The 24,045-nt window shown below is 41.2% G+C and overlaps 1 protein-coding gene across 1 annotated transcript; it reads left to right on the top strand.

Moving 5' to 3' along the window:
- On the top strand, window positions 1-23,990 carry col5a2a (collagen, type V, alpha 2a). The gene is made up of 54 exons (XM_077617492.1): window positions 1-159; window positions 11,241-11,471; window positions 11,754-11,773; window positions 11,849-11,881; window positions 11,961-11,993; window positions 12,109-12,162; window positions 12,271-12,363; window positions 12,507-12,578; window positions 12,719-12,763; window positions 13,136-13,189; window positions 13,398-13,451; window positions 13,521-13,574; window positions 13,669-13,722; window positions 13,802-13,855; window positions 13,938-13,982; window positions 14,167-14,220; window positions 14,322-14,366; window positions 14,612-14,665; window positions 14,816-14,914; window positions 15,007-15,051; window positions 15,130-15,228; window positions 15,300-15,353; window positions 15,438-15,545; window positions 15,800-15,853; window positions 15,940-16,038; window positions 16,142-16,195; window positions 16,294-16,392; window positions 16,467-16,520; window positions 16,703-16,756; window positions 16,835-16,888; window positions 16,999-17,052; window positions 17,168-17,212; window positions 17,282-17,380; window positions 17,517-17,624; window positions 17,764-17,817; window positions 18,288-18,341; window positions 18,445-18,498; window positions 18,603-18,656; window positions 18,737-18,844; window positions 18,931-18,984; window positions 19,135-19,188; window positions 19,347-19,508; window positions 19,630-19,737; window positions 19,824-19,931; window positions 20,009-20,062; window positions 20,131-20,238; window positions 20,480-20,533; window positions 20,639-20,746; window positions 20,848-20,901; window positions 20,991-21,098; window positions 21,272-21,578; window positions 21,791-21,972; window positions 22,462-22,704; window positions 23,615-23,990. The coding sequence occupies exons 1-54, from the start codon at window positions 75-77 to the stop codon at window positions 23,759-23,761; spliced, it is 4,488 nt and encodes a 1,495-aa protein (XP_077473618.1). The 5' UTR covers window positions 1-74; the 3' UTR covers window positions 23,762-23,990.
- The last annotated feature ends 55 nt before the right edge of the window (window positions 23,991-24,045 follow it).

The raw sequence follows: 24,045 nt of genomic DNA, 5'->3' as shown, positions 1-24,045 counted from the left end.
TCCCCTCCCTTTTTTAAAAAATCCCTTTCCCCCTTTTTTGCCTCACCAGGGACGTTCATGTCCTTCTTCTAGACATGATGGACTTTGTGCATTTAAGGACTTTCCTTTTTTTGGCGCTCTCCATCGCTCAGGTTTTGATTGTGACATGCCAGGATGATGGTAAGTGAGCTCCGGCACCCCCGTCGTTGTTTGCGGATTATTTGAACTCCCGATTGCCGTGTTTGGTTGATCTGTAGACTGCTTGTTTTCATTTAAAAAAGGGATTTTTATGGTAGTTTTAAAGGCATGGAGGTCATGTGATGATTTTGAGAAAAAAATAGGGGTGAATTTTCGAGATGTTCAATTTCATTGATTGTCAGTGATGTCATTGACTAAAAAAAAAGTGCAAAGGAGGTAAAACAAGTACCTTGGCGGTTTCCCGTGACTGGAAAGATTTATTATGCGTTACCGCAACTCACCCACTGTTGGGACGCATTGTACATCTGCAAAGATAATTTCATTGCTCAGGCGTCGGAGAGGGGGAACATGGACTCGCTGCTATGTTAATTTGGGGCAGATGTGAAGGGACTTGAAGATGGAGGGGAGTGGACGGGGGAGGGAGGGACGCAAGGGGGGGGAGTTCAGACTCACGGGAAGGCCCGTGAAGACCGAGGGAGGCGGCTAAAGTCTACAGCTGCCAATTGGAGGAGGTGGAACACCTGAGCGGTCTTGTTTTAGTTGACCTGCGCTTCCTCTGAAAATGTGCTGTCGCACGTTGATGATGTCATGGCTTGATTTTTTTTGCACACAGGGCTTCTGCGCAGGGTTAATGAGACTTGATGTTATGTTTACACGGGTTAAATAAGTATATGAAGTTTGTTTGAATTTGGTTAGGGATGTAAAGGAAAGCGCCCCCTTGTGTTATAAGGCTATAAATCGAAATGTCGGGAATTTGAATTTTTGTGGTGGTAATGCTTCTAGGTCAATTTGACCCGTGCCAAGATAATGGTGAAACAATTAAAGACATTTCGTTATATATTTGCCAAAGAAGAGATATTTCATTGTCAAAGATGAGGTCCAGAAATGACAGTTTTTACTAATTTAATGGACATATACATGGAATATTTGAATATCTTGACAGTTTTCAGAGTTAAAATGTTCAGAAAGAACATTAGAGTGAATTATAGCCAGCCTGTGTGGTTGCTTTCTTTTATTTATTTATTTTTTAACCCGTTTCTGTCCTGACTTGTTCACCAGGACTTTGAAGTCCTCGGTTTGCTGCCAAAACTGTTAAAATGTCACTTGTCTTCTTTGTTTCACCTTTCTGAATTCAGAGAATACTCTTTTGCTGCTTCTTTGTAGTGTGGCTACTTCATTTTAGATGGAAACGGGCCCAATACATTAAATATGCAGTGAAGAAATCATGACTAAACGCGGTGGGACTTTTGCGATGGAAAAGTGTGATGCGGTTGGTTGCCGCATAGCTGCAAGCTGACATGTGGTCTTTCCAAATGTACTTTTTTTTGACAGAAATGTCAGCAAAAAAGTGGCTTGGAGGGCAACGAGTCTACTGGAAAGATTTGTGAGGAAGGAACCTGTTGGGATTTGAGAAAGATGCTTTGAAGGCTCACACCATGCTTAGCGCTGGATGGAAGTCATATGTTGGCACATGTGTGGATGATTTGTGCACACGTGACCGAATTGAGGGGATGGGGGGGGGGGGGGGGGATTTAGTCCCAATTGAGACTCATTGGAGGAAATGGCATAGATCAAGCGTTCTCCAAAATGTTGGGTTCTTCGTGCCTTGGAATCAAAAAGGAAATCAAATTCACTTGAGTTCTGATCTGTTTTGAAGGGGCCAGAGTATTTGTTCATTATATTTAGCAGCCATTTTTCACAAATGCAAGTTTGATTTGGAAACTGACAGTATGTGGAACGTTCTTTCTCAATTTCCATACAATAAAAAGGGCAAAATAATCAATTGCTTAAATGGTTGAAAGGGATGGCTGTATGAAGTTCGCATATTTAGGAATCAAGGACAACACTTGTGAGAACTGGCTGATCTTTAAAGTTGAGTAAATATCTCATGAGACTGGATTTGGGTAAAAAATGACAACAGATACCACTAATACAAGCGCATGTGAAGATGGCGCTTGAAAGATGTGGACGTTTTATTGATAAAATGTCAACTAAGTAGGGATCAACGTTAAGGACAACTGGGATTCTTCATAGGTTGAAACCAAGTCAAAACATTTGTATATTATCTTTACACAATCGGTAGTGGTTTTATACTAATCAAGTGTAATAAAGAAGAAATCTTAGGGAAAAGCCTTCTTTGGCAAGGCCTAAAATCAATTGCTTTTGAAAGCCATCTCAATAAAAATCCTTTTCAACCAAATGAAAGGGTCTGAAAACCCAAATTTGCTTTTTCCAAATCTACACGAGCTGACTGAGATCTCCAAATAGTTTCCATTCGTTTTCGCCACATCGGCGACGCCGTAACCAACGGGCTGTTTTTCAGCCGCAATTCCGTCCAAACGGGAGAACTCAAGCAAGTCCGCAGACGTCCTCGATTAAAACCACATGCTGCATTTTTCAGCTATGACTCCATGACACACTTCTTTTCCTTCCCCCGTTAAGGGGGTCTCGTTGCAAAGGTTCACGTTAAAGTCTCCCTTTCAAAGGGATGATGTTCCACTCGTTACCTAATGCGCGAACGGTCGCTCGGCTACACGTGAGCGACCAGCGTTAGGACGTCAGGACGACGCTTTGGTGGGAACGACCTTAGAAATGAAATGATTGGCGTCAGCAAATGGAGGGGGAGGAAAGGGGGGATGCTTTCCAGATGTGAAAAGTCATGGCGTTCGTTGGCCCTATTTGGAAAATATTACAGAATGTCGAGATAGGCGGAAAGAGCGCTTGGACGGGAGGATTTCAGCTCGGGGGTGACGGGCGTGCTGGTGCCATGTTGCGCATCCTGTACATTTTAGAGCGGGGGTGGCAGATGCGTGGCTCTCGAGCCGCATGCGGCTCCCGGCCTACATGAATACCTATCATATTTTGTATAGACCGAGGCTCTTTGCCTCAGTTGATGTTTCGCAAAATTTTATTCTCTCTTAAAACACACTCCAATTTGTCAAACAAATCATGAATTAGGTTTAAAAAATGATTTGGCAGGTTGGATTTTTTTAATGCTGCTTTTGACGTAAAGTGTGGGTCTTTGACGCTACTATTTTTGGCTCTTTGTTTTTAACTAAACCCTGTTTTAGAGGATGTGACATACAATGGATGCTTCAGTTTTAGAAAAGGTCTCAAGCAATAGTCTGTAATTCAGTCACGTTTAGCATTTGTTTTTTATGCTAACACAGAACCGCACCGTTGTCACTTGAACACTTTCACCGATTGACATTTTAAAGTTAAGCTCTAACTTTTCCCATCAAAGTTATGAGCTGTAATGTGACTTGCATAGATTTTCACATGTAATCTTGTGAAAACCGTAAAGCCTATAATGGCTGCGCCTCATCAAATGGAAGAAGTGGCTGGAAACCAATTTAGAGTGTAGCCTGCCTACTGTCCAAAGTTGGCTCTGGCACCCCTGCGGACCTGATGAGGATAAGCGGAACGGAATATGAATGAATGAATAAATGGATAAGGGCTTCATAAGATTTATGAAATGAATAGGCTGCATTCATTTATTTTGTCCCTAAATTGGTACATTCATTCATTCATTTTAATTACTGCTCATCTTCACAAGGGTGGCGGGGGGTGCTGGAGCCAAATTGGTTTCCATTTTTGCTTCCCCGACAATTTGCAATATTATAAAGATTGTCCATGGAGGTTCATCCAAATATTTTAATTTACCCATGGCTTAATTTAAAAAAAAAAAAGCAAATTGCAGAGAACATGGCTGTGAAAATGCAAAATTGTGGGACAAATTAGCAATAAAACGATGCAATAACACACAAATTATGGCATCAAATCTATGATGTAGACAAAATTAGTATTTTTTTTACTTAAAAGGTAACAACCGTGAATTTGCCGATCACAAATGTGATCTAAAACTCTCGTCATTTTTTTTTCATTTTGATTTGATCGAAAAGGTGCATCAGTGTATTTAAAAGCCAGACGTTTGCCCTCATAACGGTTGTTTTTCCAGCTGGCTCTGGTTGCCCAGGTCACCTGGAGGACTTTACCCCTCTGGAGTTGATCCTCCACGGCTTCATCTGTAATCCTGCACTCCCCCGGCGCGTGTTCTCCATCACCCCGGGTGATGATTTCAAACGCCACTCTAATTGCGTTTAACCTTTCAATTTCACAAGACGTAAAGCTCCACCCGAGGAAGCCTTTAATGATTTAGCAAAAAGACGACACTTCTTTTTCACCGCTATAATTCTTTTTTTGTGGGAAATAAAGCCTTGGAAGATGTCTTTTTGGAAATGTTATTCCAAATAATCTCTACGTAAACGTTGAAACGCCGAAGGTACTTGTTACAAGTGCGATAATATCCACTGTTAGTCCCCGAAAACGTCATGCTCACTTTGCTAAACGCCGCAAAATAGTGAGTGAAGGCCATAATTGCAGGTTGGGCTCGACCAAAATTTTACGTTGTAGCGAGGTTGCGTTTGCCGCCGCCGACGAGAACGATCCCCCGTCACGCCTGTTGGTGGCCGCTGAGGGTTTGCCGTGCGTGCGGTCCGTGGGTTTTGCTTCCGTTTGGATATGGCGAAAGAGGTTAAACCGTAAAATCATATATTTATTGGTGTACAATCCAAAATGAAAACGTCAACAATTGCGATTTGCTCCATTAAACCGCCAGTTTGGTGGCACGGTGGATGAGTGGTGAACGCGTCGGCCTCGCAGTTCTGGGGTTTTGGGTTCGAATCCAGGTGGGTCGTCCTATATGGAGTTTGCATGTTCTTCCTAAGGTTGCGTGGGTTTTGTCTGGCTTCTGAGTCTAATCCAAAAACTGCATGCTGGACTGGCTAGGGCAGATTCTGGTCTCAATGGGTTTTATCTGGTGAAATAAAGGTTAAATAAAACTAGTTATTGTAAATAAGACCATTTCAACGTGCAGGCTGGCAAGGGACGGAAATAAACTTCTACTCTTCTCGCAATCTGCGTATTTTTTGCAACAAAGATCCCAAGCTGAATCAGATGGGTAAATTGAATTGGGCCACACGTTGCAGTTTCATATTTCACGACGGAATCGATAAAAAGTTACAGTTTACAGAAGTTGCCTTTTTGTCTTACTCGTAACGTAATATTACAGATGTTCGCGTACGCCGCGGCAACATGTGTAAAAGTCGTTGGGATGACTTTCAGAAGGAGGATTCCCCCGTTTCGGACTGACATCTTTGCAAGGTTATTGGCATGACGACTGTCCAATTCTAAAACATAGATAGATGTCTGCTGTGTAATGGCAGGAGAGATCATTTTTGAAATGGAAATATTTGAATGCAGACTGAGCCAATATTACCGTGTTTTGTGGTTCATCCCAAAAAGTCCTAATGACACCGAATTAAACACTAAAAGTTAAATACAACTGAACTGCCCACAGGCTGTAATTCTATCGTCTACCACAAGTGGGAGATGGCATACCATTCCCACTGCCTGAAAGCATCAACATACTTTAATTCTAGTTTTAATATAATACAATAAACAATGCCCCTTTTTGCTTTACCGTGATGTCAAAATTTTCAACACTATATTTTTTAAGGAATATTATTCATATTCATTTGGCGAAAGCATGTTTGGTAGGACAATCATAAATCAGTAAGTTTGTTCATTCGGAAGTGCATTTATTAATAGTTGAGGGTTTACTTCTTGGATTCGTTTGTAGGTTAGCAATTTTATTTGTTCGGTTGTTCAAATAATTAACTTTATCAACATCAGTACTCAAAATAACAATGAATATCGTACTCACAAATCAGGTGAAGCTGGGGCACACAAAACTTACTTAACTTTAGACAATTAGTGCCTTTTAAAGCAAGTAAGGACCCCACTGCCTTAGCACCTGCATGCCATACAGTCGAGCCCAGAACTGCAAAATAGGAAGGTTTAAATAAGGGCAGGATGTGGACCTTGATTGGAGGAGAGATGAGTGGGAAGTCGTCACAGCTGTGTTGCCACAGCTCCAGGCACCTGCAGAATAAAACCAAACACAAAAACAACACAACCTACAACATAATGTATACCCAGGCTGACATCCGTGCAAAGTGCAGATTTTCATTGAGTTTTGATTATAAGATTCATTGTAAGCATATGAAGCAATATATCATTTCTTGAAATGTCACCGACCAAAATGATGAAGCTAACCTTTGCGTGAATCCAAAAAGAATGTTCCGCATACATAAATATCTTTTGGATTGTACCCCGGAATGTCAGAATACATTTTGGTGTGAAGATGCTCTTTATTAAAAAGAAGGGGCGCATTATTTGACCACGATGCATGTCTACGCTGTCCGAGTTAATGTTCCCGAACAATGGGCTCTCACATTGTGTCGGACCAATGACCTTTGGGAATGTGTGTGGATGATGATTCCTAAGCGTCGTACACGCCATGACTTCATTGGATGAATTCAAACACTGCTGCATACCAAATTGTAGGCGGCAGAATCTATTAGAACTAAAACGGACTTGCAAGGAAACCTTTAAAAATGCATATTTATTCATTTTCAGGACGTATACTCTGTATTTTTATTTTTTTTCCTCACAAGAAGTGTGTCTCAAAAGTACCCAAGCCCCAGTTAGATAGATTACAGCTTACTAATGGTACTAATAATGAAAAACTAATAAAAAATATTTAAACACAAACGGTGCCGCAACACGAGGACAGACAAAATGACAGTTATCACGATTGAATATATTTTATTTTCAAAATAATGACACATTTTGCTGATTCGGTTGTGAAACTCCTTGTTTTAGAAGCCCCTATGCGGGAATTATACTGCCGCCATGTGGCTAAAAGGAGGAACTCGATGTTCAGTGAAAAAAGGAGGAGCTCGATGTACAGTGAATTGAAGTAAAAATGTCAACTAATTATAAATTGATTTTTTTTCACAATAGTGTGGAATAGATTAATGACATTGCCATTTCTTTGGCTGGAAATGATTTAAAATAGTAGATTCTACCAATTTGATTTATTTAATAAAGGACATATTCATGTATGCGCGTTATGAGTTGTAGGTGAACAAATTAATCACACATCTGAAAGCACAAAAGTGTTTCCTAGTCTAAGTGCCATCATCTATAATCATTTACATTGACTAAAAAAATGCAAGCTATGCTAAGCATCAAGTGGAGAACGTAATAAATCTAGGCTGTTCTCCATTTTACTATTGTTACTTTAAATACCTTTGTTCTTGGTTTCTGATCAAGTAAGAAATTGCCCTCCCAAAAATACAATTTATACTACAATGGGGCTCATATCTTGTTTTATTTCCTCTTCATTGAGTATTCTAAGCCCTGTGCGACTTATAGTCCGGATAATACGGTGTGTTTTTCAGTCAATATGGAGTTTTGTTGAAGAAATACTTTTGAAATTGAAAATGCAGCATGCAAATGTGCTCTAAATCCCATACTTCCAGACGATTAGTCCTCGTAGAGAACATTCCTGGCCTGGGGGTGAGGCCGGGGTACATTGGACGCACTGCGTAGCAGCAAATCCCAGCAGCTGCATTTCTTTCTCAGCGCTATACTGTAAGAATAACAAAATGGAGACAGAAACAGCCAGTGAAAATGAGCGGTGAAATACATCCTTATGGAAAATAAAAGAAGGAATGAAAAGGGGATGAAAAGGTTACCCAAAAAAGGCCTGTTATGTGTTTTGACAGGGAAAAGGAGATTTTTGGGGGGGTGAGGATTTGAATAAAGAAGTAAAATGCAGATTTTTGCAAAGAAAATGGTTTCTTCTGGTTGTTGGGAGTCAAAGTGAAACATAGTACATTCATATTTTTACTTTGTTAGACATTTCAAGTGTGGCATTGTTATATTTTTTGTATGTGATACTGACCAAAATTTATTTTTCTTGCGTCATAAACACACCCATTTTTCATCTACAATGTGTATGTTTAATAACCAACATAACTACTATCTAATTAAAACAAAATCAAACACTAGGTTAACTGAAGCTAAGTGTAACATGGTGACAAATAGCTGCCATATTGGTTGTAATATCCCCCAAAATTATGAAATTAACACCAACAGTTGATAAACATTACTCTTCTGTCCATATTGCTCTCCTCGTGAGTCATTTGTTACATTTTAATCCATTTTTGTGTGCAAGTGATGCCATACAAATAGATATTTTTAACTGAAACAAGGATGAAAAAGATATGATGGAGAATATTGAAGTTTTTTTTTGGACCAGGCTTTCTTTAAGTAACAAAGTTTTCGATATTTTTGGTGCATTTTGCAAATCTTGTCAAGTTTCTGCGCAAGCAAGCAGATAGAGGCCAACTATATTTAGAGATTTCATAAGAATTTGATATTTTGGAGAAGGTTGGACGTGCAAGCAGTCCATCATTCCAACTTTCCTGAGCTTTTGTTTGGAAAAGCTGAGGAGAAGCGCGTGTTCTAACTCAAGTCATCCCGTAGCTTTTAAGCCTCATCCACAAACGGTAATTCAGCAAATCCAAGCGGCATTACGTACCTAAACAAATAGGAGATTTTAAAAAAATTGACTTTAAGACAATGCACCAACAATTGGCTCCGATCTAGTTTTGACCGTTGGTGGATCTGAGGCTTAGTCTGGAATGAAGGCCTTCGCGAAGCGTTCTGGTCCCCGTGAAAGGAAAGATTTACGCGTGGTGGTGACACCCAAGGTTTTTAAAAGCAGGAAGCGGCTGTAAGTCATCGGAATCACGCTGTGTTCTCCACATTTTCCACCGGGATTTGTCAGGGAAAGTTTGTCTGGCCGCAACCAAGTTGCAACGGAGACAATCCGTGGACTGATTTTTTTTTTAGGTGCCTTTTGTTGCACGGTTTTGTTTGTCTTTCCATTTGAGCATCGGGGTCCGTGACCAATCAAAAACTCACTTACTCTTAGGAAAGTTAGAAGGAAAAAAAAACAACCGCTCCGACTATTTTCATCAGTTGACACAGAATTGGTCAAGCATTGACGGCGATGGACGTCCAATCACATTCGCAATGGAACGGTCACTTCCAGGCAAAATGGATTGGACGTCAATTGTCGTCAATGTCATTTTAACCTGATTCCGATAGTCTATTTAACAAATAAAAGCAGGATTTCAACTTTAAATTTTTTTAAAATTAGTTAGCGGCCCTCTGAGATTAAAATTTGGACACCATGTTTAATTCACTAATAGAATTAATTTCAATCCACTTTTCCTTAAAATGATCAAAAGAATCAACCTGACGCATGGCAGGCGGATTATTTAAAAAAAATGGTTTGCTGTCTATGACATCCTCTTTTCCATCATTTAACAAAGATTCTGTGTTTTGCAGAATTTCATAGTCAGGCACTAAAAATGAAAAAGGCCTTTACTCATGTGCGTACTGTACTATATCCTAGTTTTTTCAAAAAAAATCGTTTTCTTCTTCACAAAGGTTTTGACCTCTTCATTTTCTGGGCGTAAATAATAGCTCCGTCACGTCGAAATGCTGCAAACGCCTGTTTTGTTCAACCGTCCCGGAGAAGAAAAAATGGCTTCTCTGTGAACTGACTGAGTGCCTGCTGGAAAATACACATCATGCTGACACATAGGAAGGAGGATGGCTTTTCTTCTTTGTCATTAGTAAGCCGGCTTTATACGTTTACGGAAAAGTGCGGGACGCTCCGAGGGGGGAGAGCCAACGTCTCAATAGTCCAGACTTTTCATTCTGAGACCCCACCGAAAACCACGCGGATATTCCATGAAGTCGCAAATGTTCTGGAATACTCAGAATATCTGACAAAGTCGACGGGAAAAACGCGTTGTGGTTAGACATCTCGTCCATGAGTTTTAATGAGATTGCAAGGGAAGCGTTTATGAGGGTTTCATACCGACTTCAGGAGAAATATTTTTGTTTGTTTGGTTATGTTTTGGTTGTGGTTGTTTTTTTTTTACATTCTTTAAATAAGGTAAACATCGGTGGGAATGTACTGTATATTAACAACAAATTTAAGGGAATTGAGAGAGAAAATGTGACTTGTTTTAAGAGGGATTTCCGCATTCCTCGGTGACCTTTCCTGCACTTTGAACCTCGGAACGTAATTAGAGGCAAACATCCGACAACTTAGGTGTCCAAACCGGTCGTGGGTGAAGGTCTCAAATACTACGTCATGTAAACGGACTTTGTAGAATAGTTTGGACAATCCTGTTCTATAGTAATCATGCAATAATGTACTTGGAAAATTTAACTCAAAATCCCATTAAGTCTATTCTAGTACATTTCTTTTTAATTATACTTATTTTTCCACAGCGTTATTTTTTGTTGTTGGGTCAATTTGACCTGCCTTATAGTATCTAGTCAGAGTATTGGAAGTTTTGGACCGCAGAGGGTTTGTTTGCTCCTGCAATTTCTTGGATTTGAAACGTCGTATTCTATTTTATATTCATTTTAGCGTTGATTTATTCCTCTAAGACTTATTTCAACGGATATGACTTTGGTAATGGTTTGTTTCTTTGCGAATTCGAACAAGCTACGGCTTATATTTTGCATTGTTTTACCTGCTGCCCTCTGCTGTTTAGGTGGAAAAAAAATCAATAGTGACAAGGTTTTCTAACATATTTTGTACTCAGTCAAAAAAAAATGATTTACTCATATTTTTCACTGTTGCTGCTGACTTACCCAAATAGTGTGTGTAATTTTACACTGTCAGCACAAACTTGTTTTACTTTGAGAAATGGTGCGTGCAATTGCATTCATATTGATTTCAATTGGAAAAATAAATGTTTTCTTTTCCTGTTTTATTTGTGAATTCCTAAACGCTTCAGCAGGTTTTAGTCTTCTCCGATTAATTCAGTTCAAAGATGAAGGCCCACAAGGAAATTGTGTCATGTCTGACAAAGCATCATATTTTCCAGAACTTTTTTTTTGCTCTTGTTCCTGATTTCGTAGCATTAAACTACCTTGCGGAAATTGTGCATTTTATTCTCTATTAAGGTAAGAAGATGCCAAAAAATGAATCAATAAAGATGCACGATGGTACTAATTCAAAAAGAACAACTCAACATGAGAATCACCTTTAGTGAGGATAAGTGTTTCAGACTTTTTTCAGATGTTTGAGACAGTTTTTGATAAAACCTGTGTTTTCGCAGGAGACGATGGCAGCTGCAAAGCAGATGGTCAAATCTACCCGAACAAGGACATCTGGAAGCCGGAGCCGTGCCGACTTTGCGTCTGCGACAACGGCCAGGTCCTCTGCGACAGCATCCAGTGCGAAGAGCTGACCCACTGCGAGAAGATGTTCATCCCCGAAGGAGAGTGCTGCCCTATTTGTCAGAGCGGAACCTCCGGTGGCGGTGGCGGCGGCGGCGGGGACACTTATGGTAAGCAATCCCATTCCTCTGGGAAATCATCATCAAAAACAAATTCAAGTCAAGCACGTTAAGCACATTTCTTGCATGAAATGGCGCACAAGACCTATTTAAATTTTTACAACTGATGGCTAGGAAATATGTCCAAGTATTACATCTGGACGAAAATTCATTTTTGCTTGGGTTGTTACTTAATGGTACAAAAAAAGTCACATAGAAGTGAACTCTTAAATGTCATTTTTGTCATGTGTATTTGATCAATGCATTTATGGAAAACTATTGATTTTTTTGTAGGTGGGGGCAGGATTTACCAGGTAGGCAATATTATTTATACTAGTTTTAGTACTTCATGGTCGGATAGATTTAACGTCTTTTATTTGTAAATCCAGGGCGAGAAAGGAGAGCCTGGTGATGTCCCACTTGTGAGTATATTATTTGATCAACGTTCCGAATCAGTAGGCCAAAAACCAATACATTTGATGGAACTAAATGTATTTGCAGGTGACTGGAATTCCCGGTCGTCCTGGACCTATGGTGAGCACCTTTCTTCATCCATATTCTTGGCCAAAAGTTCCAGATTAACATTTTATTTTGCCTACAATTTGGGTTGTTTGATCACACTGTATGATCCGCTTTACATCGTTTATAGGGACCACCCGGTTTCCCAGGAGACAGAGGACACAGAGGAAACAAAGGAAGGCCCGTAAGTGGCAGAAGTTAGGGAACATTCTGGTTGCCATCACAGACACTAATACTACAATTTAAGAGATCTTAAAAGTTTGAGAACAAAAGGTTTATTTGTCTTTTTTAGGGGCTGCGAGGTTCTCCAGGTTTTGATGGAGAGCCAGGAATTCCAGGTCAGCCTGGTGAACCTGGACCTCCAGGACACCCAACTCACCCAGGAGTAAGTCGTAAGCACTACCCAAGGTTTTATCCAACGTTAACCAAAACGGAGAATCATTTTAGAGTCATTTTCTTGTATCCTTTAACAATTCAATGTTGAAAACAAAGTCAAGTTCCTCTGTTAACCATGCCATTCCAATGCAGGGTCTCGGCTCGCAGATGGCTGGAGTGCTGGCAGGGAAAAATGCCCCCCAGAGCATGTTAAGTGGCACAAGGGTAAGAGGTCAACACAACATTGAGGCTTGTTGAAAAATTAAAAGCTTTTTTTGTGTTTTCTCCCCAACAATGGGTCTGTTGTTTATACACGACAACCCTTTTATGTTTTCATTCCATGGTTTTTGGATTGTTTGCTTTAGGGTGAATCTGGAGCAAGAGGACCACCTGGGCCAACTGGTTCCCCTGTAAGTCCCTAATAACGACCAACTTTCTGTAGTCTATTTATCTGTATTTAAGACCGCAGTCTTTAGCGCGAAAATATTTTCACGAGACCAATTTTGGACCAACGTTTGCTGGATATATTTATCAAGACAGAACACATGACACAAGTCCATAGTCTCAAATGCTTAGCATTCAACGCCGGATGAGCCATTTGCCATTCGGGTAAAGTTGCTGATCTTTTCCTTTTCCAAGCACCTACTTCACAATCACGACCAAATGCTAGTAGTGTGTCCGATATAAAATGATATAAATGGTGTCCGCATTTAGTGATCCTTTCCAGCTTTTTCTCGGAAAAAGTGCTTGCAGCTTTAATTTTTTTTTTCTCCATGTGAAAGGGTCAATCTGGAACACAAGGACCTCCTGGAGAAGTTGGCGAGCCAGGGCATATGGTATGGCAAGCATCCTTTTATATTTTGAATTGACTTGAATTGAACGCTTGTATTGACATGAAACAAATACAATGAGATTTAAAGTGCACACATAATAAATAGGCACAAAAAAGGATATATAAATGACATACAGTCAAAATGAAAGTGACTTGTATGAGAGAGGATGATAGAGATGTTAAGAAGGGAACTGTGTTTTTTTCTTCCTCAGGGTCCGCCTGGGCAAAGAGGACCCGAGGGCCCTGCAGGGAAAGCAGGAGAAGATGTGCGTAAACCGGGTCCTCTGAAAATGATTGTGTTGTCAGGCAATGCTTAATTATCCGTCCTCCCGTAGGGTGAACCGGGAAAGTCGGGAAATGCTGGAGAGGCTGGATTCCCGGGATCGCAAGTAAGATCACTTTTCCTGTTTCGTTCATCTGCATTTCACGGATTCTTCGAGCGTAACGTCGATCTATAACGGAGAACCACGACTGGTATTACAGGGAGCAAGAGGATTTCCGGGAACACCCGGACCTCCTGGAATGAAAGGTCATCGAGTAAGTGGATGGGCTTGCAAAACCTGTTAACATATCTAACCACAAGTTCATATGGTAACGCTATGTTTCATTTTTGTAGGGGCATGGGGGACTACTCGGGCAAAAGGGTGAACACGGAGCTGTTGGATCCAAGGTAAAATATTGGGTTTATTTTATAGACTTTATCAAAAAGTAGCAGGGAGCCTTAAATAAATGTTTTTGTCATTTTTCATCAGGGTGCTACAGGCCCACCTGGTCAAATGGGAGGAATTGGACCTATGGTAATCATCATCTCTTCTGGCGCTAGTCACACTTTTTCTGACAATAGATTGGGCAATTTGTGTTTTTCTAAGCAAAAGTTGCAGTGATATTCTTAGTTTTACATTTTATGCGAGTAACTTTCTGGCTGACCTTCACATCCTGGTTTGGAGGACTGCTGTAACTCATCACATTCTTTGTTCGTAGGGTCCTGCTGGGATGCCGGGGGAAAGGGGACGCTCTGGACCCAGTGGTGCAGCGGTATGGCTCAAAATCTTGCGATGAAATGTTTTAATGTCATGATAACTTTAAAAAGTTGGAGGCCGTGAAATAATATGATTCGAAGACATGTTTTTTTTTAGGGTAAGCGTGGTACGCCTGGCAATCTTGGAAAACCAGGGCCATTGGTGAGTCACTATTTCAATTTTACAAAAGCAGTCAAACTGTATATATATATATATATATATATATATATATATATATATATATATATATATATATATATATATATATATATATATAAATTATTGTACATTGATATTTCTGCATATGTAGTTGATCACAATAGAACTGTAATATTGTGATTTTTATCATTAGCATGTTCACAGTGCCCAAAATATCACATTAAATCATTAATTGTATTGGTCTCCAGGGTCCCCTTGGTCTCAGTGGCCCTCCCGGATATCCGGGGTCACCTGGCATGAAGGCAAGTATAATCAAAGATTCTTCGAAATTCAATAGTCAAGGAGATTCTAATAATGCTTTACAAAGAAGTTACATTTGCAAACTCCTTTCCATTTCTACGCACCTGATTGGCTTTCCCCACTTGAATTACATCTTTACTTCTGCATCACAGGGACAACCTGGCCCCACTGGTGTCCGTGGTCCCGAGGGTCCTCAGGGACAACGAGGAGAGACGGGACATTTGGGTAGATCCGGACCAGTTGGCCTAAGGGTAATTATTACTGTATTTTAAACATTAATCACATCATACAACATATTTTGCCGCTATTCCGTTGTAAAATGATACATTGCTCTCCCAAAAAGGGACCCTTGGGGACAGATGGTGGCGTAGGAGCCAAAGGACCAGTGGTATGCAAAACAACTCTTTTCTAAAGAAATCTTGTTGACCAATGGTTACACTTTGATTACAAAGCTAAATTGTGACAGGGAAACCTTGGTCCACAAGGTCCAGGTGGCCATCTTGGACCTGCCGGCCCCCCAGGACCTCAGGGAAGCACTGGGCAACCCGGTATCAAAGGACAATTGGTATGCCGGCTCTCTAGGTTTGCTTTGGATTTTAGCAAATGTTGCCGGTGACAGCTTTTGTTTTGGTAAAGGGAGATGTTGGTGTACCAGGATTTAAGGGAGAGGCTGGACCCAAAGGAGAACTTGTAAGATAAAATTTCTTGCACGAGTGAGAACATGTAATGTTCCTACCGGCGGTTGTTTATTTCACTCATGTATCCTATTTCTAGGGTCCTCCAGGATCGCAGGGAATTCTTGGACCTCAGGGTGAAGAAGGGAAAAGAGGAACTCGTGGGGACCCTGGAACTGTGGGCCCCCCAGGTCCTTTTGGCGAGCGGGTGAGTCATCATGATGCTTAGAGCCATAATTTTGACATTTTTGGGACTTGTTGCCGTAAAATAAAGGGCTCGCCTTACCCACTACAGAAAACGGTCGCTCTGATTTAAAACTCAAATATTAAGTTGTGAAAATGTGAAGAGTATTGGTAACGTAATAAAAACTAGAACCGAAGATATGCTAGTTCTGTATCTGTTATGACCATTCTAAAAAAAATATTATGGTAAAAGTCATATCTTGTATCTTCTCTTAATAGGGTTCACCAGGCAATCGAGGATTTCCTGGTGCTGATGGTCTGCCTGGACCAAAGGTACACTTCATTTTATTTTATTTGTGTTCGATGAGTTTAATATAAGATATTTGATTGACATTTGTATCATGTTCTTGCCGATATAGGGTTCTCAAGGAGATCGTGGAATATCAGGTATATCAGGACCAAAAGGCTCCTTAGGAGACCCTGGCCGGACAGGAGAACCTGGTCTACCAGGTGCAAGGGTAACGCTGACAACTTTCCCATTTAACATTTTTCAACAGTTTCCATTATTTGTCTCGATTGTTTCAATTGCTTACTTTTTATTTTTTTAAATGCTCTTCCAAGGGTCTCACTGGAACTCCTGGAGTCCAGGGTGCTGAGGGAAAGCCAGGGCCACTGGTATGTCAGTGTGAACTATCTATGCCTTCTGACACGACACTAACATACGTAAAAATAGGTTGAGTTTGGGTATTTATTACTTTGCTTTGAACATTCAGGGTGCGCCTGGAGAAGATGGCCGCCCAGGCCCCGGAGGCTCCCTTGGAAATAGAGGACCTGCAGGAACAATGGGAATACCAGGCCCCAAAGGTTTTGCTGTAAGTACCATTTTGCAAAAAAAAAATGTTTCATTGCATATTTTGGTCTGACTTATTTATCTTTCCTTTGAAAGGGTGACCCGGGTAAGACAGGCGAACAAGGATCTGCAGGAGTAGCAGGTCAAAGGGTAAATAACCTGAAATGATAGACTCGGGGGGCCCAGCGCTGGTCCTCGAGGGCCCCTGTTATTCAGTTTGTCCTCGAGAATCGGAGTTGGGCAGCCCTGGACTAGAGTGTTGCTTGTATGATAATCTTGGTCAATTGAAGTCAACTTAAACAGGACGGACGTCCATCTTTTTTGTCCTTAAGGGTCCTCCTGGCAAAGATGGGGAAGTTGGCCCCGCTGGTCCACCTGGGCCATCCGTAAGAGAACTTTTATTATCTATATAATAAAGCCCAAATCATTATCATGACTGACTTAAGGACTAACTCCATTATTAGGGTGTTGCAGGGGAGAGAGGAGAACAGGGTCCTCCAGGTGTAAATGGATTCCAGGTATACAATATATGTTGTAGTATTATTTTCATATTACAAGTTGTGATCTCATTGAAAACATAACGGACTGTAATTGTAATCTTTCGGCCTCTCTCCTTGTTTTAAATCAGGGTTTACCGGGAAATCAAGGTCCTCCAGGAGAATCTGGGAAACCAGGTGACCTAGTGAGTATGATAACAGTTGGAAATGGATGCAGCTCCAATCCATTGTTGGTGATTTCAGAGAATAATATAGAAATAGTTTTAGAGATGAATGCTGTGTGATATTTTTTCCCCTCAGGGTATTCCTGGAGAACTTGGCGCTGTTGGTCAAATTGGCCCCAGGGTAAGTGGAGCGTACTCAAGAATTTCGATCACTGTTACATCATGAAATTAACCGCGGCTTCTTCCACAGGGTGAGCGAGGAATTCCAGGGGAGAGAGGCGAAATGGGTTCAACTGGTCTGCAAGGACCAAAGGGAATCCCTGGAGCACCTGGTCCTGATGGGCCAAAGGTAGCGAACTGTACTAAAAGAGAAACAAAAAAACTGATTTAGTCCACATTTGTTATTATTGAAAATAATATTAACCAAAGAACTGCATTTACACATCATTTCACAATGAAATGTCAATCTTTGATTTCTCTTGAAGGGTAGTCCTGGTCCTCCTGGTGCCCTTGGTGATGTGGGCCCTCCAGGTCTTCAGGGAATGCCAGGGGAAAGGGGTATTAATGGACCCTCAGGGCCCAAAGGTGACAGAGTAAGTTATTTATGGATTTATTCTTATTATTGCATGCCAAGCCCCAAATGAACATCAAATGATCAAATTTGAGGACTTTGGTGACTAGTCAATCATGTGTTTTTATTTATTAATTTATATTATTATTATTTTTTTAAAGGGATCCCTTGGCGAGAAAGGATCGGAAGGCACACCTGGAAATGACGGTGCAAGGGTGAGCCGTTGCATTTTATCCGATCGAAGTCTGAACGTGAAAACTCCACACCTCTTGATAATACCCGGAGAACTTATTTTCTTTGTTTTATGAGGTGAAAACATTTAATTCCGGCTTTTATTTCCTTCTTTTTCCGAGGCCCACCCAGAATAGACTTTATCGTTCCCATCTGTCTTTTCTTCACGATTGCAATCTGTAAAATGCACGCTCTTTTGTTTCTAAGTCTGGATATTGATTTGGCCCATATAAAACCTTAGCGTTCTTTCCCATGATTGTTTTTTGGTTCATAATTATTCACCATTATAAAGTATCTCCCAATCAGATTGAAAATATGTTCTGTATATTCATTCATTTTCCGTACCGCAGATCCTCACAAGTGTCGCGGGATATTCTGTGCACTTTATAGTTTATTTCACAAGATACTGAATATTACGTGACCATGTTAAACCTTAGTGTCTCTGTGTTTTCAGGGGGCACCTGGTCCTGTTGGCCCATTGGGACCTGCAGGCCCAAGTGGTGAAAAGGTGGATTTTGTTCTTCAATTTTTTTTCTCTTTCTTTCGAGGCTAGGAGTGCTTTTCAAATAAAGCATTGAGAACAATTAACGTAAATATGTCACCTATTTTAGGGAGAACCTGGACCTAAAGGACCTGCTGGACCTGCAGGTTCTCGAGGACTGCATGTGAGTATTATAGAACAGAGTTTGGACATTTGAGTAGATTCAAATAAAATCCTTAGTAGTTGGATTCAGATGACCCTAATTTAAAAATTGATCATCATTTCCAGGGAGCAAGAGGCGACCCTGGTCCAATCGGTGCTGTTGGTTTCGCTGGACCGCCCGTAAGTCCTCGTTGGCTCCGAAATAAATCATTTGCCGCAAATTATAATAATTCCGGTGCCTCGTCTACTGCTTATCACAGGGTCCTGATGGACAACCCGGAGTTAAGGGAGAGACTGGAGAGCCTGGCCAGAAAGGAGATGCTGGGTCGCCTGGACCTCAAGGCTTAGCTGGTGCTCACGGTCCTCAAGTATGTTGGAATGAAAAAAAATCGATCAAAAATCATTCTATATGTCGCATTGGAGTAAAGTACGATTTTTTTGTCCACCTACCCAGGGGCCTATTGGTGTTGCTGGATTAAAGGGTGGAAGAGGAACGCAAGGTGCACCAGTAAGGGAATTTGATTATCACACCAAAATGTTTTGATCAGGTGGCTTTTGAGAAACCAATCAGTTTTTCAGTAAGCAATATACCTTAATTCAAAGTTAATGCTGTAACGATTTATTTATCTAATAAATGAGCTCAAATTTTCTTTCAAAGGGGCCTACTGGTTTCCCGGGATCTGCAGGAAGAGTTGGTCCACCAGGCCCAACAGTAAGTGTTGTCATCAGTGTAAAATATTTTACAGAAGGACCCTCAGAAAATGAAGGGTACACAGCTGTGTGCAAAACCTCATATGCAATGTCTAGAATATCTAAAAAAACATTTCTTGAGTGTTTGTCCCGCTTCGTGACTGTGAATGATACCGTCAGGGTCCGATTGGTGAAGCCGGACCCCTGGGAGCTCCTGGAAAAGAGGGTCCTGCCGGTCTCCGTGGGGACCATGGAGCCAACGGAAGACAAGGAGAGCGAGGACCACCAGGACCTCCAGGAACCTCAGGAGACAAGGGAGATTCAGGAGAAGATGGCCCTACGGTTGTAGTCACTCATTTTTTAAAAAGAAAATATTAAATTCACTATTTAACCCGGTTAAAAAATGATCTTAATATACAAAGGTTCGCTTGACTAAATATTTCTTTTTTGAACTTCATTAAAGGGTCCTGATGGCCCTCCAGGCCCAGCAGGAACTACAGGCCAGAGAGGCATTGTGGGTCTTCCAGGTTTGCGTGGAGAACGGGGAATGCCGGGTCTCCCAGGGCCAGGAGTCAGTGCCATTTTAACTTCTATTGCTTTCACACATTGAATTCGTCCACGTGAACTGGTTAGAACATGCAGCGCTTTTACTTTTAGGGACCACCTGGCAAGCAAGGGTCCACAGGATCAACTGGAGACAAAGGCCCCCCAGGACCGGTGGGCGTTCCAGGCACCAAAGGGCCACGCGGCGATGCTGGTCCTGATGTTAGTATTTTTCAAATGTCCGCAGTTGTTTTCGGTCACTTCAACCCATTGATGAACCGGTTAACTTTGTTCCTCAGGGTCCTTCTGGCTCTGATGGTCCACCGGGCAAAGAGGGAGTTCTTGGACAACGGGTAAAAGCAAAAGCTGATGAAAGTGGCTTTAAATAGTTGCATGAAACTGATTGTCAAACCTGTTTTAGGGAGACAGAGGGGATTTAGGTCCAGAAGGTTTGGCAGGTCCTCAAGGACTTCCTGGTCCCGCAGGTCCTGTGGGTGTCGCTGGAGACGCAGGAAAACGAGGAAATGCTGTAAGATGACCTCTTTTCATGCCACACGTTTCTTGTTTGCCTATCGTTAGTCTGTCCGCATGTCGATTTTGCATTTTCTCGTGTTGCACTATGCCTGACACGTTTACAAAAAAAGATTTACACTGGAAATGTGGACTTGTTGGAACATGAATGAAGCTAAGACTTTATGCTCGAAGGGTTTGGCTGTAAAGGAGGTGGCAGATAAATTCACTTCCTGAAGCCATTTGCTTTTATTTTGCAGGGCTCAAGAGGACCTGTTGGCCCTCCTGGAGCCGCTGGAAAGAGAGGACATGTGGTGAGTTCTTACAGGATTTAAGATAAATGTTAGAATTCTATCATAATTTCGCAATGACGCTGCAGTTAGGGGACAATCAGGACTTGGTTTACGTTTGTATTGCAGGGACCCCAAGGGCCACGAGGAGATAAGGGCGACTTGGGTGATCACGGAGAGAGAGGACAGAAGGGTCATCGTGGATTTACGGGTTTGCAGGGTCTTCCTGGACCTCCTGTGAGTCAAAAGCACCACAGTCCCCCTACTATTTATTTATAAGACCCAGTTCATTTGTATCTTGAAAAATGGAATCAGAAAGAATATGTATTTCCTTTCAGGGTACAACCGGTGAACAGGGAGCCTCTGGAATTATCGGACCTAACGGTGCAAGAGTAAGTGTGCCATAATATTATTGATTTTGTTGATTGCTAGTTATTTTAGCAATATTTTTTTTTAAACCTGCGCTTCCATCTTATTTTAGGGGCCACCTGGTCCTCATGGGCCCCCTGGAAAAGAAGGGTACATCGGACAGCCTGGGCCAATGGGACCTCCAGGATCACGTGGAATCAGCGGAGAATCTGGACCAGAGGTATTGTCTTATTAGACCATAAAGTAAGAGAGGTTGCCTTGGCAACATCTCCCAATCATTAAATGAGTAAACATCTTTTCACCAGATGTTTGGTCGGCATAGTCCATGGCTTAGTTTTCTTGTGCATGTTCTGTTTATTCATCGAGACTAAGTAAAAATGACTTGATACGCAGGGTCCTCCAGGAGAACCCGGACCTACAGGCCCTCCTGGACCCCCAGGACCTCCCGTGGCAGCTATGGACGATCTGTTTGGGGCTCACGAATACGACGATCTTCCTCCTCAACTCCCAGAGTTCAGTGAGGACGAAGCTCTCCCCAACAGCAACTCCTCCACCGTCATACCCGTGGACCCTGGTGTGCAAGCCACCCTGAAAGCCCTCAGCAGCCAAATCGACAGCATGAAGAGCCCGGACGGCAGCAGGAAGCACCCGGCGAGAACCTGTGATGACCTCAAGAGATGCTACCCTTCAAAGAAGAGCGGTGAGTGGAGAACGATTCTATTTACAATGACTGCAAATATAAGTTATAGGCTCAAAATGATAAGAACTGTCAGTTTACACTTGATTGCGGTCTTGGGTGAAGCACATTTTGAAAGTAGGTCCAGTTCTAAAATACTCAACAACCTTGTCTCAGTCTTGATAAGGGTTCGGTCTAGTCTTGGTTTCAACTCCGGTTTGTAATGTGTGATGCAGGAGAATACTGGGTGGACCCCAACCAAGGTAGTTCAGAGGACGCCATCAAAGTTTACTGCAACCTGGAGACCGGAGAGACTTGCATCTCTGCCAACCCGGCAAGCCTACCTCGCAAAAACTGGTGGAGCTCTTCCAGGAACAAACCTGTGTGGTTTGGGGCTGACATCAACAGAGGAACGCAGGTGAGTGTTTCATTTTTAAAGCTCGTGCGTTAGGCATCTTTAGCCACAGTTGAATCCGTTCCAATGTGTCTTAAAAACGTTGCCTGTGTCGAATTACCATAAAAATAACGAGTCTTACATAACTTTATGTTCAGTTTCAGTTTTTATGAAGGAGTTTAATTAGCTCATATTAAAAACAGGAAGAGCTAGTAACTTGTGCGCAATGAAACATTCTTTTTTTCTCAGACCTGATAAATTCTTATAATTAATTGGTAATTTTGTATATTTTAGCAATGCAAATGCATCGATCCTGCTTTTTTTTTAAAGTCAGGATTGATTGATTAGATTCTTTAATTGCAGACTTAAAATGACTACTTATCCATTATTCACGGTTGGATCGTAATGAGATATTTTATAGGTATGTCATTAATTTAATTGGCATAAAAGACTGAATCAAATTGAAATCCACATGCTTGCACGGATTGATGGTGTTGTTCCGCGTGTTTGCAGTTCACGTATGGAAGCAAAGACCAATCGGCAAACGCCCTCCGAGTCCAGATGACCTTCATTCGCCTGCTTTCCAAAGAGGCGTCGCAGTCCATCACCTACCACTGCAAGAACTCGGTGGGCTACAAGGACCAGAAGACGGGCAACCTGAAGAAGGCCGTGCTCCTCAAAGCCTCCAACGACCTGGAGCTCAAGGCGGAGGGAAACAACCGCTTCAGATACACCGTAGTCGAAGACTCCTGCACTGTAAGTTTTCCATTGAAGTGGAGGATAAAAATTCAAGAGGTTTTTGATCAGGCACTAAATCGGGGTGATCTGAAATTGTCAGCAAAAAGCCAATGCTACCCAAAAATAGTGGAGAGCGGAAAAAACAATAACTACCCTATTTCTCAGATTATAAGACGCAACAGCCAAAAAATACACAATGTAGAGAAAACGGATATTATCTATAAGTCGCATTGTATAAATTGTATTTTGGTAGAGGGTAATTTATTTGATCCAAAACCAAGAAGAAACATAAAAAGTGTAACAACAATAAAATGGAGAACTGGCAAAATAGGCATCGATCAATATAGTTAGTTATAGTTTTTCAAATAACTATAGTTTTTCAAATAACTATAGTTTTTCAAACAACTATAGTTTTTCAAATAACTATAGTTTTTCAATTAACTATAGTTTTTCAAATAACTAGTTCTTCAAATAACTATAGTTTTAAAATTAACTAAAATTTTTCAAATAACTATAGTTTTTCAATTAACTATAGTTTTTCAAATAACTATAGTTTTTCAAATAACTATAGTTTTTCAAATAACTATAGTTTTTCAAATAACTTTAGTTTATCAAATAACTTTAGTTTTAAAATTAACTATAGCCTTAGAAAAAGGCAAAATAACAGGTGGGCCAAAAAAAGCCTAGCCAAACTATAAAAATAAGTGCTACTTATAGTCCAGAAAATATGGTAAATTAAAAAAAATACATATATTATACCGTATAAACAACACAGCAGCAAAACTATCCAATTGCTAAGTACAAAATGCACCCAGAAATTGTGCTTTTAATGGGAGACAAACATTCGCCATGATTGTTTCATGCCTTTCACGAATCATTGAAACATTCCTGTGACTAAAATATATCTTAACTTTCCTTTTTTTTGCAGCAAGCAAACGGCAACTGGGGCAAGACAGTGTTTGAGTACAGGACACAGAAAACTGCCCGACTTCCCGTTGTGGATATCGCCCCCGTGGACATTGGCGGCCCCAATCAAGAATTCGGCGTTGATATCGGGCCCGTCTGCTTCTTATAAAAGAAAGACGCCAGACGCAAAATCCTGTGACTATTGAACTGACAGCTGACCCCGATCAGCCGCATTGTACATACCAGTACTTGAGGACTTTTCTGGCCCCGCGGCCAGATATTTATTGTGCCTTTCAACTCACAACGCATCCAAACATTTCCCACTTTAGCCGTAGAATGTTGCAAATTTGACAAATTGGTCACATTTTGGGAATCATTTCCCACTTTCCTGCCTCTCCCTCGACTAAAAATGTCCAAATAAAGATTTATGAATTAGCAGTGGTGACCTTGTTT

Source organism: Stigmatopora argus, chromosome 13 (genome assembly GCF_051989625.1).
Source record: "Stigmatopora argus isolate UIUO_Sarg chromosome 13, RoL_Sarg_1.0, whole genome shotgun sequence".
Taxonomy (NCBI): Eukaryota; Metazoa; Chordata; class Actinopteri; order Syngnathiformes; family Syngnathidae; genus Stigmatopora; species Stigmatopora argus.
This window is presented reverse-complemented; position numbering and strand designations above follow the sequence as displayed.